We start from the raw sequence: 15,801 nt of genomic DNA on the forward strand, positions 1-15,801 counted from the left end.
TAGCACAATGACATGCATCTGCACAATGATAACAAAGGTAAACAATTAAAAGGAACAAAACTATGTTTAAAATGGATTACAAAGAAGGGGGTGCAATTCAGGGAATTCAGCAAAGACAAATTTGTGAATTGCTATGAGACTTTATGAAGACATCTAAACTGATACTCAAAATGTGTGACACACAGTTTTTGAGGGGGTATATGTAAACCATTTCACCAGATCAAGTATCCTGTAGCACCTCCGTACGTTACAGCAGATAGAGAGGAGCTGCAGTGTCTAGGCATTGGGTTGCCTGTTCCTTTAAAACCCCAGCCCTGGGAAGCAGGTGCTGACACATACTGTCCAATGAGAGGGGAAACAAAAGCCTAGGGCGACCAGGTGTCCAGTTTTCAACTGGAATACCCAGTTGAAAAGGGATTCTGGTGGCTCCCGTCAGCACTGCTGACCGGGCTGTTGGCTGTCCGGTTGGCAGCGCTGCACAGCGGGCCTGGCAGGCTCCCTGCTAGCGTCCGTGCCGCGCAACTCCTGGAAGCAGCAGCATATTCCCCCTCTGGCTCCTATGCATAGGAGTAGCCAGGGGGCTCCACACGCTGCCCCCGTCCCAAGCACCGCCCCCGCAGTTCCCATTGGCCAGGAACCACGGCCAATGGGAGCTGCGGGGGCGGTGCCTGCAATGGGGCAGTGCACAGAGCCGCCTGGCCGCGCCTCTGCGTAGGAGCCGGAGGGGGGACATGCCGCTGCTTCCAGGAGCTGCTTGAAGTAAGTGCTGCCCGGAGCCTGTGTCCCTGCGCCCCACGCCCCAAACCCCAGCCCGGAGCCCCCTCCCACATTCTGAACCCCTCAGCCCCAGCCTGGAGCTCCCTCCTGCACCCCAAAATCCTCAGCCCCAGCCCCACCCAGAGCTCGCACCCCCAGCTGGAGCCCTCACACCCCCTCTGCACCCCAACTCCCTGTCCCAGCCCTGATTCCCCTCCCACCGTCCAAACCCCTCGGTCCTAGCACGGAGCCCACTCCTGTACCCCAAACCCCTCATCCCTGGCCCCACTCCAGAGCCCACACCCCTCCTGCATCCCCAGTCCCCAGCCCAGTGAAAGTGAGTGAGGGTGGGGGAGAGTGAGCGACGGAGGGAGGGGGATGGAGTGAGCGGTGGGCGGGACCGAGGGGAAGGGGCAGGGCATGGGGGGGCAAGGGTGTTTGGTTTTGTGCTGTTGGAAAGTTGGCAACCCTATAAAATCTCCTCTACCACCCCCTTTCCCCCCATTTTTGCAAACAGGGCAGGTGGCTCATCCCACCAGGATAACTGTCACCCCTTTGCCCCTCCCTGTGCCCTCTGCCACCCCTTGGCAGCGCCTCCCCCCTGGGCTTAACCCCGGCTCCTATTCCCCCACCCCAGTTTGCTCCTCAGCCCCTCTCCTGCCTCTGCCTCCACCTCCAGCTGCTCCATCCTCCCCAGCGACCAGAGGAGCTAGCGAACAGGAGCGGCTAACAGGGGAGTTTTGCGAGGGATTTTACTGGGGGAGTGTGAGCAGCGGCTAGAATTCAACATTCTTTAAACTTAAAAGCCAAAAACACCCCCTTGATATAAACAAAGCAACAACAAAGGAACCAGCTGCAGGAGTAAAAAGAGAAGGCAGAAGTCTAGCAACAGAGTGGGGGCTACCCAGTTTATTGCACCCAATGCAGCATGTACAAATACCTGCCCTATGGGCAGGTGGCATATGCGTGAATTCGGTGAAGGAGCTCTTAGCCCTCAGAGACCGTGTACAGGCTTTGGAGACCAGAGTGGCTAAACTGGAGGAGCTGCGGGAGACAGAGAGGTACATTGATGAGACACAGTAGAACAGTCCCACCCCTGATCTGACAGCCTCTGTGTTGTTGAGGAGGATGAAAGTCCCAGGGAGGAGAGCATCTAACTGGAGCAGAGGGAAACAATCCCATAGTTGGGACCCTCCTTCCAGATGATGTTGGGGTATCCTCTCGCACTGAGGATATCTCTCCAGGGGAGGGAACTCCAGCTATTAGAAAGAGACAGGTGTTAGTAATGGGAGATTTGATCATTAGAAACATAGATAGCTGGGTTTGCGATGACCGGGAGAACCGCATGGTGACTTGCCTGCCTGGTGCGAAGGTTGCGGAACTCTTGAGACATCTAGATAGATTTATGTGTAGTGCTGGGGAGGAGCCAGTGGTCGTGGTACATGTCGGTACCAATGACATAGGGAAGGATAGGAGAGAGGTCCTGGAGGCCAAATTTAGGCTGCTAGGTAAGAGATTGAAGTCCAGGACCTCCATGGTAGCATTCTCTGAGATGCTCCCAGTTCCACACGCAGGGCCAGTTAGACAGGCAGAACTGCAGGGTCTCAATGCGTGGATGAGATGATGGTGTAGAGAGGAGGGGTTTAGATTTATTAGGAACTGGGGAAACTTTTGGGAAAGGGGGAGCCTATACAGAAAGGATGGGCTCCACCTAAACCAAAATGTAACCAGATTGCTGGCACTTAACATTAAAAAGGCCGTAGAGCTGTTTTTAAACTAAGGACTGGGGGAAAGCTGACAAATGTGGAAGAGCACGTGGTTCAGAAATCCCTTAGGGGAGGATCTATTAATAGAGAATCTCTATGTCCTAGTGAGGACGAGATGATGGAAAATGATAAAATTCAGGCAGGGTCTGATCAGAAACAGTCAAATAAAAAAGAGTCCCATTCAATTACATTATGTAATGGCAAACAGCTAAAAGGAGACAAGCTTTAAAGTGCTTATATACCAATGCTAGAAGTCTAAATAATAAAATGGGTGAACTAGAGTGCCTCGTATTAACTGAGGATATTGATATAATAGGCATCATAGAAACTTGGTGGAATGAGGATAATCAATGAGATACAGTAATACCAGGGTACAAAATATATCAGAAGGACAGAACAGGTCGTGCTGGTGGGGGAGTGGCATTATATGTGAAAGAAAGCTTAGAATCAAATGAAGCAAAAATCGTAAATGAATCAAACTGTACCATAGAATCTCTATGGATAGAAATTCCATGCTCTAATAATAAGAATATAGCGGTAGGGATATATTGCCGACCACCTGACCAGGATGGTGTTGGTGACTGTGAGATGCTTAGGGAGATTAGAGAGGCTATTAAAATAAAAAACTCAATAATAATAATTGGGGGCTTCAATTATCCCCATATTGACTGGGTACATGTCACCTCAGGACGGGATGCAGAGATAAAGTTTCTTGACCCTTAAATGACTGCTTCTTGGAGCAGCTGGTCCTGGAACCCACCAGAGGAGAAGCAATTCTTGATTTAGTCCTAAGTGGAGCACAGGATCTGGTCCAAGAGGTGAATATAGCTGGACCACTTGGTAATAGTGACCATAACATAATTAAATTTAACATCCCTGTGGCAGGAAAAACACCAAAGCGGCCCAACACTGAAGCATTTAATTTCAGAAAGGGGAACTACACAAAAATGAGGAGGTTAGTTAAGCAGAAATTAAAGGGTACAGTGCCAAAAGTGAAATCTCTGCAAGCTGCGTGGAAACTTTTTAAAGACACCATAATAGAGGCTCAACTTAAATGTATACCCCAAATTAAAAAACATAGTAAGAGAACCAAAAAAGTGCCACCGTGGCTAAACAACAAAGTAAAAGAAGCAGTGAGAGGCAAAAAGGCATCCTTTAAAAAGTGGAAGTTAAATCCTAGTGAGGAAAATAGAAAGGAGCATAAACACTGGCAAATGAAGTGTAAAAATACAATTAGGAAGGCCAAAAAAGAATTTGAGGAACAGTTAGCCAAAGACTCAAAATGTAATGGCAATTTTTTTTTAAGTATATCAGAAGCAGGAAGCTCGCTAAACAACCAGTGGGGCCACTGGACGATCGAGGTGCTAAAGGAGCACTCAAGGACAATAAAGCCATTGCTGAGAAACTAAATGAATTCTTTGCATTGGTCTTCACGGCTGAGGATGTGAGGGAGATTCCCAAACCTGAACCATTCTTCTTAGGTGACAGATCTGAGGAACTGTCCCAGATTGAGGTATCATTAGAGGAGGTTTTGGAACAAATTGATAAAGCAATAAGTCACCAGGACCAGATGGTATTCGCCCAAGAGTTCTGAAGGAACTCTAATGTGCAATTGCAGAGCTACTAACTGTAGTCTGTAACCTATCATTTAAATCAGCTTCTGTACCAGATGACTGGAAAGCTAATGTGACGCCAATTTTTAAAAAGGGCTCCAGAGGTGATCCCGGCAATTACAGGCCTGTAAGCCTGACTTTAGTACCGGGCAAGCTGGTTGAAACTATAATAAAGAACAATATTTTCAGACATATAGATGAACATAATTTGTTGAGGAAGAGTCAACATGGTTTTAGTAAAGGGAAATCATGCCTCACCAATCTACTAGAATTCTTTGAGGTGGTCAACAAGCCTGTGGACCAAGGAGATCCAGTGGATATAGTGTACTTAGATTTTCAGAAAGCCTTTGACAAGGTCCCTCACCAAAGGCTCTTACGCAAAGTAAGTTGCCATGGGATAAGAGGATTGGTAACTGGTTAAAAGATAGGAAACCAAGTGTAGGTATAAATGGTCAGTTTTCAAAATGGAGAGAGGTAAATAGTGGTGTCCCCCAGGGATCTGTTCTGGGACTAGTCCTATTCAACATATTCATAAATGATATTAAAAAAGGGGTAAACAGTGAAGTGGCAAAATTTGCAGGTGATATAAAATTACTCACGATAGTTAAGACCTAGGCAGACTGCAAAGAGCTACAAAAGGATCCCTCAAAACTGGGTGACTGGGCCAACAAAATGGCAGATGAAATTTAACATTGAGAAATGCAAAGTAATGCACCTTGGAAAACATAATCCCAACTATACATATAAAATGATGGGGTCTAAATTAGCTGTTACCACTCGAGAATGAGATCTTGGAGCCATTGTGGACAGTTCTCTGAAAACATCCACGCAATGTGCAGCGTCAGTCAAAAAAGCAAACAGAATTCTGGGCATCATTAGGAAAGGGGCAGAGAACTGGACAGACAATATCATGTGGCCGCTATATAAATCCATGGTACGTGCACACCTTGAACGCTGCGTGCAGCTGTGGCTGCCCCATCGCAGAAAAGACGCTGTATATTGGCAAAGGTTCAGGCAAGGAAAAGGCACCTACACGGACCAGGGGCCGGGAACAGCTTCCCTACGAGGAGCGAGTAACAGACGGGGGCTCTCAGCGAGGAAACGAGAGGGCGCAATCGCTCTGCGCACGCTCAGTACAACCCAAGCAGAACGTTTCTACACCGCACTGGCGGGGTGAGACTGTCTCGGGGGTTCCGGGTCCAGCTCATGTTCCCGGGGGGGGGGGGGGGGGGGGGGGCTGACTCATGGTGCCCAGGGCTGACGCTATTTCCGCCCAAGGCTTTGCGTCACGTCCCTTCCGCCCCCCTCCCGTGCGGCGGCGGCGCTCGCTGACAAACTACAATTCCCAGGAGCGTGCAGGGCCCCAGGACTCGTTTTCCCAGCGTGCCCCGCGGCGGGGTCTGGGTAGTAGTGCGCATGCGTCCTAGCCGCCCCCGAGCGAGGGCCCCGGTTTGACCTAGAGCAGCAGGAGACTATGGCGGCGGCCGCGGGGCTCCCGGGGAAGGTGACCGACAGCGGAGCCGGGCTCGCGGGGACCCGAGCGGGAAGGGGCCGGGCCTCACCGCCCCGGGGTCCATGGGCTCCTCGGCCGGGCCCGGTGGCCGCTGCTCCCCCCCCCCCCCCCCGCCGCGAGCGGGCCCGGACTCCTGGGTTCTCTCCTGGCTGGGGCGCCCGGGCGGGCTGGTGGGACTCGGCTGCCCCGGGCAGCGCGGGGCCGGCCTGTGACCGCGGGGCTCGCACGGGCCCGGAAGGCGGCTCGGGGGGTCGCCCGGCGAGCCCGTGGCCCAAGCGATAGTGAGACGCGCCGGGACGCGCCGGCGCCGGCTCGCGGGTGTTTTTCCTCCTGACTCACTTTCTTGTTGAGGAAAATTAAATGTGACCCCCCCCCCTTTCTTCTAGCTGCGCTTCTTCAGCACCGCCCTTGCCAGGCCCGCGTCCCAGCTGGTAAAGGTAGGATCGCTACAAGTGTGTGATCGCGCAGGGAGTTTCCCGGGGCAATTTCAACTGGCCTATGTTGGATATTTGTCACACTGTTATGCCCGGGCTTTGCTGTTCCTAGGGAGGTGTGATCACTTCTTCAACTAGCAAGTCCCTTTAACTTCGCTTCACAGGAGGCACAAATGCGGTATTGTTGGTTCAGTGTGTACTAGATTGGCTGTGTCTATGCACAGAGTGTGAATCCCAAGAGTGTCTCTGCCTCATTTACCTGAAAAACTACCTGCAGTTAATTGAGACATCGCTCATGGAACAGATTTAAGCTCCTTGATTACTTGTTTACATAATGCAATAGTAATTCTATTTAATTGGAATGCCTATAGGTTACTCAGAGTACGTCCAGACTACCCACCGGATCGGTGGGTAGCGATCGATTTATCGGGGATTGATATATCGCGTCTCGTTAAGACGCGATATATCGATCCCCGAATGCGCTCCCCATCGACTCCGGAACTCCACCGGAGCGATCGGCGGTAGTGGAGTCAACGGGGGAGCCGCGGCTGTTGATCCCGCGCCGTGAGGACGGGAGGTAAGTCGGAATAAGATATGTCGACTTCAACTACGGTATTCCCGTAGCTGAAGTTGCATATCTTACATCGACACCCCCGCCCCCCCTTAGTGTAGACCAGGCCTCAGTGATGCTAATGGGTTATTCTCAAGCTGGTTATTTTTGTTCCTCTTATAGTTCTGATATGTGGGAGAATGCCTGAAGTATCTTACCACTTGCCAGTTCTTAGCTATTCATTTTTGTCCGTTACTTGTACAGTTAGTTTGCATGAATTTCAACTGCCCTGTTCTTTGCCATGGGGTATGACAATAGATCCTTTTTCTCAGTGTAGACAGTGCTGCCTCCTTAATCCTATGGGGTCTGTCCAGTACCAGGACAGGTTCTCTGTGTCTCCGTAGCTTCCAGTGTAGCAGCAGTAGTAGAAATAAGTCTCTTCTATCAAAACAGGAATTCCTTTTAAAGGTGGTAAAAGCTCTTTACAAGGGCTTCCTGCTTAAAGTGATTTGAGTGAAAACAAGACTGCTGCAACCTTTTAAACACTGTAACTAATTTATACAGTTTTAAATATGAGAAGCTCAATGGGAAGTTAAACTTGATGATTATACCAAAGGCATCCCAGAGAGTTATTGAGAAAATGGAGTTAAATATTTTATCTACAGGTGTCAAGATTTTTTTTTTCAAGTGACTAGGGTTTTTTTTGTGACTGGCTTAACACACATGAACAGGCCCGAACTCTGATAGTGGGTATTCACTACTTTCTGAGAATCAAGCCCCTTCAAGGTGTTTCAAGATGGGCACCCAAAATTACTAGTCTCTCAGGAAAATCCTGGTTTAGTGCAGTGGCATAGTGTGTGACAGCTGCTAATTATATGTTGTGGAACCCAGTCAAACTCCTATTGACTTTGATGGGAGTTTAGTTGACCCTTCCACTAAAATTGGGCAGAAAGGCAGCTGGTTCTGGCTAACGGGAACAAAGGACTGAAGAGAAAGGGCCCAGGTTTGCTTGGACCGAAGAAGGAGGATGGAGGAGGGGCTGTGGGGAAGGTGATATAGGGTGGTTTGCTGGAAGGAGGTCACTTCTGGATTGGGGTCAAAGAGCAGCCTGAGCCACCTAGTTGCACAGTGCTGAGACTTTCTAGGCTTGAGGGCCCTGAGAACTGCCTGTGCTGTGTTCATATGTACAGTAAACCCTTCTTTTTTATGCTGAGAGTCACCGTGGGGTGGCATTGCTCCCTCTGGGTGTGGCGGCCTCGTGGGTCCAGTGTGAGTGGACTCCCAGAGGGGCTGACAGAAAGAAGGCTCAGAGGTATGGTTCCAGGAGGCAGTGGGGCCAGGGGGCCTAACCCCAGAGAGTGAGTGCAGCCCTCCATCGCCTTTTGTTTAATGTCATCCAAAAAGTGCAGGGAGCTAAGCCATTCATATCACCTATCCCATGAATACCCCTTCTCTCCCCCCCCCCCCCCCCCTTCAAAAAATGCAACTAGACAACAGCGGGCTTTTAAAAGCTCTTATTTTTCACTTCATTTGTGGTAGGTCAAAACCTTTAAGGGTAGGTTGTTTTTCAAGAAGAAAGTCCTGCATCTCCTGATGTTAAACCTGCTCTGAGTTAGTAACTGTCTCAAGCATTAGGAGTCACTAATTTGACTCTTCTGTTTTTCAAGCCTCCAATCCAGGTTTATGGACTGGAAGGTCGCTATGCTACTGCTCTCTACTCTGCTGCTTCTAAGCAGAAGAAACTGGACCAGGTAGAAAAGGAGCTTAGTCGAGTATTGGTAAGTAGGTCTTGTACAGTTACTTCTCTAAACAATTTAAAATTAAGCTATAAATTAAATGTTGTGGAAATGGTTTTTCTTATACCGTTTCCCCCCCTTTTCAATTATGGAGAAGGAATTTCTCAGTCTTTAGCAAATCCTAAATATTGCAAATTTAAAAACATCATTCATATATAGAATATATGATTAGTATTAAACACATGCTGTTGCTTTTCTGGTCTAGTTCTCAATATTGACCCTTGCCTTAATAGAAAATGTGAAGAGTCCTGTTTGAAAGAGGATTACGTTAATGCAAACTAAATACCATTTTAGCTTGTGCCAGCAATGTCCATACAGCTAGAGCACAACATTTAGGTGTGATGTATAATTCACACCCCCATTGTCTGCACTGTGGGGCTGTGTAGATATAGCCTTTGTGGTGTTTGTTTGTTTGTTTGTTGTTTGTTTTTTAAATCTACACTTGTCGCTTTCACACTTGCATATTCTGGTTATCTTCACTTCCTAGCTTTTTAGTTCCTGGGGGCAGGTCTACACTAAAAACACTGCAGCTGTGCCGCCGTAGTGCTTTAATGAAGACACTCTCCGCTAACGAAAGAGAGCTCTCCCATTGGTATAATTAATCCACCTCTGCAAGAGGCGGTAGCTATGTTGGTGGGAAAAAGCTCTCCTGCCGACATAGTGCTGTCTACATGACCACTTAAGTCAGTATAATTACGTTGCTCAGAGGTGTGGATTATTCACACCTCTGAGCAGTTTAATTATATTGCAGTAATTCTGTAGTGTAGACTTGTCCTGGGATTTTTCATCAGACTCTTCTATGCTTTGGGCGTGGGGGATTTTCTCCTTGTATATCCAGCTCAGTAAGTCAGGAAAGATTTATAAGAAGCTTTTTATTAGAAGTTTGTAGAAGTTTCTACTCTGCTTTGAAACTTTCCATGTTCCTCTTCATTTAGTTGATTTAAACCTGTGCATCCTCCAAGGATGTGTGTAAAAAAGGGTGTACCAGGTTTTCTATTGGTGATCATGTTACCTATGTTTTATCTTTTTTAGACACTTCTGAAGGACCCCAAATTGTCTAGTGTTGTCGTGAATCCTCATATAAAGAGTGTAATTAAACAAAAAACCATAAATGATGTTTTAGTAAAAGATAAATTGTCTCCAATCACTATCAACTTTATGAGTAAGTAGTCATTGATATAACTATAGTCTGAGCATTACACTGGCAAATACTATTAAGTATTCATGACCAAATTTATTTGGATTGTCTTAATTTCTTAAGTGTCTAGGTAAAATGAAACTATTGAAGCATTTTGGTATTTGCTGTTGTTTGCTCTTTTGCATTCTTAACTCAGTTTGTATTGAATATATTTTTCATGCTTAACTTGTTTTAAACATTGCAACGTCTTTTTCCAGAAGTGCTTGCTGAAAATGGTCGCTTGCAACAGACTCCTGGTGTAATTTCTGCTTTTGGAAAGATCATGGGTGCACACCGTGGAGAAGTGCTCTGCTCAATCACCACTGCTAATGTAAGTTAAAAACATAAGAACTGCAGGATTGGGCTTAATTGGTGGGGGCTGCAAATTTTTTTGCTTAATTGCTCTAGGGAGCATGAACAGGTTGAGCTTGGCTGTGCTTGAGAAATGAACAGCACTGCATGTTCACCACGATACCTGAATGAAAGTTACTTATACACAGGCTTTCAGATCCCCAGCAACCATTGACCAGAAAACAAAACTGTTGTGGACTTTTTTTCTTAACTGACTTAAGTTGTTTCCAGGGGTGAAAGTAGAAATAGGGACTTAGTGGTACGGGGCTGGGTTGGAGCTGGCTCTGGCCCCCGGAAGGTGCGGGGCCTCGGGTGGAAGGGGTGGGGATGAGGGGGGTCAGAGCCAGCCCCGGCCTGCCCTGTATCAGTAAGTGCCCTCCCCTGCCGGGGTAGCAGCAGCAGGCGGGGGCTCTGGCAGCAGTTTAAAGGACCCAGGGCTCAGTCGCCGCTACTGCCCCGGGCCCTTTAAACCACTGCCGGAGCCCCCGGCTGCCGCTGCTACCCCAGGGCTCTGACAGCAGGGCTCTGGGGGCTATTTAAAGGGCCGGGGGCGGAGAGGCAGCAGGAGCCGCAGGCCCTTTAAAAAGCCCCCAGAGCCCTGCTGCTACTCCAGGGCTCTGGGGGCTATTTAAAGGGCCCAGGACCAACCTGCTTCTACTGCCCTGACCCTTTAAATAGCCCCCGGAGCCCTGGGAGTAGTGGCGGCGGGGCTCCAGTGGCTATTTAAAGGGCCCAGGGCAGTAGAGGCAGCGGGAGCCCCAGTCCTTTAAATAGCCCCCGGAGCCCCGCTGCCGCTACCCCAGGGCTCCAGCAGTGGGCTCTGGCAGCAATTTAAAGCGCCTGGGGCTCCAGCCGCTGCTGGGAGCCCCAGGCCCTTTAAATTGCTGCTTGGGGAAGCCAGGCTGCCCTGGTATGCCGTACCAGGGCATACCGGCTTACTTTCACCTCTGGTTATTTCCCAGTGTTTACATAATTAACCAGGAGCAGTATTGGGGACAAATGGTTGAGGAAAACCACAGGAGGAATTTCTCAGAAATGGTAGGAAAACCTGCTCCTTTTGCTCTTGGTCTGTGGGGAATGGAAGTGGGAGGCTGTTCAAGTTTTGAGCCTCAGGTTGGAGAACCAGTGGATCTTGCATTTTTACCTACAGGTCACTAGGTCATCTGTGGGCAGTAATTAAATACTTCTAGTCTTGTTAGAGTTTTGGTTCCTCCTAGGTTGCCAGCCAATGACTTTTCCTAGTAAGTCTCCGAAAACCTAGGACTGGGCTATAATTAACTTCCTTGCCAGGCTAAGTAATTCAACGCTTCCATTTCTTGTTCACAAAGCACACCGAGCTCTCTCTATCCACAACTTCAGACATTAGCATTGTCGTGAGCCGAAAGAACAGCTTAGTTAATGACTTACTGGACATGTGAAAAGGCTTGCATGTGTGTTTGGGTGCACAAGTTCTCGTCTATGCACTAAGTTTCTGTGGCTAAAATTACCACTCTTGTGCCCATCCCTGCTCTTTTATGGCTTTTAAAGACACTGATGTCACAATTTATTTTTTTCAATAACTTACCAGCAAAACAGCTAGAATCTATAACTGTTGATGTTCTCTGCAAAATCTGCTCCGATTCCAGTATGGTCCCCATCTCCATAGTAGCTGAATGCCTTAAACATTCCTGACTGTATCCTTCCTATATCCCTGTGAGGTAGGAAAGTATCCTCTCCATTTTGTAGATGGGGAACTGAGGTGACTGCCCAAGGTCATACAGGAAGCCTGTGGCAAAGCTGGGAATTGCAATCCAGAGAGTAGAGTCCCAGTTCAGTAATTTAACCGTCTTTTCTATCTTCAATCTTTAGTACATGTTTGCAGCAGAAAATAAACTTTCCCTGTATAACCTAGGCACAGCTGTCTTGCTGATCAAAAACAGTCTCCGTCAAAATGGCAAAAGCATGCACTCCTGCTATTTGCTTCAGTAAGATATTAACATCAAATTGTTGCTTTTGACATATTCCTAAATGATATAACATCTATTAATGTAATTAAGTAGAACTAAAACTAACCGGTCCAAGGCACACCAAACAAATGCTACTTTTTATGCTCTCCCACGTTCACTGTTTATTACCCATAAGTGTCGCTCATAGCTCTTTCTTGCTTTAGCCGCTCCTCCAGGTTGTGTATTAAGCTTGGGAATAGAAAATTCAGGTATTTTTTGCACATTGGATATTTAAATACAGTCCTTCATTTTCTGTAGTTTTGATTTTGATTTTTTTTAATTTCTTCTCTCTCTCCCCTCTTCTTCTCTCCCCCCACCCTTCCCCAGCCCTTGGATCAGGCCACCCTCACTGAATTAAAAACAGCTTTGGGTGGCTTCTTGGCTAAAGGAGAAGTCTTGAAATTGGAGACCAAGGTAAGGACTAATGGCTTGTGAATAAATTCCATAAAGTGAAGCAATTTCTGTAACCAACAGGCAGATCTGAGGTACAGACTCCATTGAAAGATCTATTATAAATATTTTTTATGCATTTTAGTTTTTCTTGGTCTAGTAAAATTTGATATACATATTAAATTCTGCTTTTGATTAAAAATGCCACTGCATTTATAATCAAAAGCAGAATTTAATAACTACTAAACTTGCATCATGGTAACTGCAAGAACAAGATTACTATTAATTAGACAAAGCTTTTTATTTACTGCATAGAAAAGATTGACAATTGAATATTTGGCCAATGGATTTTCATTTAATAGATGTGTGTAACTTTTTCTTCTTCCTAGACTGATCCGTCAATTCTGGGTGGAATGATTGTCAGCATTGGGGATAAGTATGCTGACATGTCAACAAAATCCAAGATTCAGAAACTGACCAAAATCATGAGAGATACCGTGTAACATCTTATCCAACTGTTTTTCACAGTGAAACCTGTCAATCTATTATATGGAAACAATAAAATATTTCTCCTTCAATAGGCTGTAGTGTTTATTTAGAGTAAGGTGATTAACTCTGAAATGCAGCATTAGCTGCAGTAACCTCTCCAAAGTTAGGTTAAGAGCTTCAATTAGAGCCCTATTTAGCCACCCTGTAACTCTTGGTTTGGAAAATCGGCTTGGCCTGAATCTAGCTATAACTCTGAATGCAATGGAGAACGTTTTCTGTAAAAGTAGACAAATTGGTCAAACTGAGTTGCACTGCATTAGTTATTGTTCCTGTCTTTTAATCCAGGAACAGTGTTCATATAGGGCACTACAAGGATAAGTGCTCTATAAATGCCAACAGATTATGTTTGCTGTTGTATGAATCAGTCTGTTTTCAAAGACAGGAACAGTGTAATGCTTAAACTGCCATTAGTTGAAAACAGACATTTTGTCATGAAGCTAATGGAATGTTAAACAATGACCCGTTATCAATGAGTTCGCCCGACAGCCAAGTACATAAACTTAGGTGGATGAGTTTTGGCTGAAACCGCTATCAAGTATATAATTTCGTTGTACACGTCTGTTAAACTACTGAATGTACAATTGTCTAAAAATCTCAGTTGATCCATTTACTGAGACTTCCCATTTAAAGTATCTCTTAAAATATTCAAAAACAAGATAAAAAATTAAAAGCAAATGGCTAATCGTAAAGCTGCATTGTAATGAAATATGCATTTCTTTAGACATAATTCTCCTCAGCTTTCAATTTTTTTTAAATAGTAGGTTTACCCTTTAAAAATCCATGACTTTTTTTTTTATGTAAGTAACCTTAAATGGTTTTGGAAACAGATTTTAAATATACTTACCTCAGTTGTGAGATCACCTATTTAAGATATCTACTATTGAGTGCACCTGACTGATGCTGCTGAGAGAAGACATGGAATGGGCAATACTATTCTGAGTTTGTTGCAGATGTGCTAATTCTTACTATAGCCCATTGTACAAACAACCAGAGCCACTCTCCTTTTTTCCTATTTAAATAAAAGGACAAGTGGAAATTAAATGGTTTAGTAATATTTGGAGTGGGTGGAAGGAGAAGATTGAGTTCTGTTAGAAGCAGGACACCCTGCTGAAACTGCTGCACTTCTTGAGTGGCAGGAGTTCTTTACCTAGGCGCGCCTGCCTCTCTCTCTCTCTCTCTCCCCCCTCCCTCCCCCCCAAAAAAAACAACAAAAAACGGGGGGAGACAACACACTCAACTGCAGGCTGAGGGAGCTCCTTTTTCTCTGCAGTGAGTGCCACTGAGAAATCCAGAACCAGCCATGTCTACCTATTAGGATAAAGTAAGGCCCCCAATGTTACAGGAAAAAGAAAAGAAAATCAGAATAGAGCAGCACACTAAATCCTGCAGCTGAATTAAAATGCTAACTGGGGTCTCAACCCTACATTGAAGTGTAATTTAGGAGTAAACCGAGGATGAGGAATAGGGATCCTATTAGCACTTCCACTGTTTGTGTGGCTTGAACTTGCAATCTCTGTCAATTTCCACATCTGTAAAATGGGAACAAAATACCTATTTCCCAGAGGTTCTGGGACACTTTATTTATAGATATGAAAGCCTTGAATGAAGTGTGCTATATGTGCCAAACCTTAGTAAAAAAAATTGTATTTGTATTTCCTTGCATATTACTATGGTGTAAATCTTTAACCAAAAATATTTCATTGAAGATTCAAGCTTTTCTACATATTTGACATCATACACAATTCATTGTTAAAAAAATTAGGTTTATTCTTGCATAATTTCACGTACATAAGTACAGTCTAATCTGTCAAACAAAAAAGAATAGAATCTTATTTGCAGTGTTAATCTTACTGAATACAGCAGTGGAAGTGGGTGTAATTTGTACAAAAGGAATACTAAAAACTTTTCTTTGACCTAGTTCATAAATGGAATAACTTAACCAAGAGGAGCAAAGGAAACAGCAGATTCAAAAATATTCATCCCAGCATGTTTGAGAGGGTTTCATAATATAAAGAAACAGTGTTGTCTAATTATTTTCCATTGTTACCTATGATGACCAGTTGAAAAAAAGCATTGAATGGATAGTGAAGAACAGATATCTAAATTAACAGTACAAGTGTATTTTTCTGAAAAGAAAATTGTTTTCCCTGTTTACCTAGATCTGAGACAAATACATGTAGCGCAAGTATTTTATAATGCCTTAGGAATCTGTAGGCTCTTATGAACACTAGATACAGTACAATACTTCTTTTAAAGGAAACTAAACGATACCATTACTTGGCCACAAAAAGTGTACTAGCAAGTAACAACACAACCAGCAAGAGGGTGTTCCTTATTTTATGTATTAACATTGGAAAAAATACTATGGAGTGCCTTTTTCAATAACCTACCAACACTTAAGTAAAAAGTACCCCTGATAAAGTCTGTAAAGGTTTTAGAGCTAAATTCCTTCCCCAGTTAACTGAAGAAAGGAATAGGGTATTCTGCAAAACCTATTAATCACAAATTAGCATTCTAAAAAGCATCTAATCCTTGTGTGAACTGTAAACTAGTTGGGGAAGAACTTTAACATTTATGATGCACTGTAGTTTCTCTTCTATTGTATTTCCATTCAAAATGCTTATGGAAAACTTTGAGATCTTTAAATAGTATCCCAGGTAGGAAAATAACAGCAAATTACCTCACATTCAACCAAAACCTGTCTTCCTAGTGGGCAAATGGGCCTTATGAGAAGATGCATTTTTTTCAAGGTAAGAGGATTGGCCTGTAATTTCATCAATTAATAAAATAAGGAAGCCAATGCATCCATATGCAGTGGGTTAGGACAGGTTTATGCCCCACTGAAATTGGATGCTAGTGGTGTATGGGCTTCAGCACAGGAGTACATGTCACGGCTGGTGCTCTGTGCACCACACAACGAG

At 45.2% G+C, this 15,801-nt stretch overlaps 1 protein-coding gene across 1 annotated transcript; it reads left to right on the top strand.

Moving 5' to 3' along the window:
* The first annotated feature begins 5,558 nt into the window (after window positions 1-5,558).
* Window positions 5,559-12,909, top strand: LOC112104625 (ATP synthase subunit O, mitochondrial). Its single transcript, XM_026651318.2, has 7 exons — window positions 5,559-5,639; window positions 6,035-6,085; window positions 8,300-8,410; window positions 9,461-9,590; window positions 9,824-9,936; window positions 12,269-12,355; window positions 12,721-12,909. Exons 1-7 carry the CDS (start codon window positions 5,610-5,612, stop codon window positions 12,832-12,834), a joined length of 636 nt encoding a protein of 211 aa, XP_026507103.1. The 5' UTR covers window positions 5,559-5,609; the 3' UTR covers window positions 12,835-12,909.
* The last annotated feature ends 2,892 nt before the right edge of the window (window positions 12,910-15,801 follow it).

This window comes from Terrapene carolina, unplaced genomic scaffold (assembly GCF_002925995.2).
Source record: "Terrapene carolina triunguis isolate 2854851 unplaced genomic scaffold, T_m_triunguis-2.0 Scaffold30, whole genome shotgun sequence".
Lineage (NCBI taxonomy): Eukaryota > Metazoa > Chordata > Testudines > Emydidae > Terrapene > Terrapene triunguis.

Bases quoted from the DNA above. Each gene is read 5' to 3' on its own strand.
- LOC112104625 (XM_026651318.2), top strand. From the start codon at position 5,610: ATGGCGGCGGCCGCGGGGCTCCCGGGGAAG. The intron at 5,640-6,034 runs GTGACCGACAGC...CCTTTCTTCTAG, and splicing joins CCGCGGGGCTCCCGGGGAAG to CTGCGCTTCTTCAGCACCGC. The intron at 9,937-12,268 runs GTAAGTTAAAAA...ACCCTTCCCCAG, and splicing joins GCTCAATCACCACTGCTAAT to CCCTTGGATCAGGCCACCCT.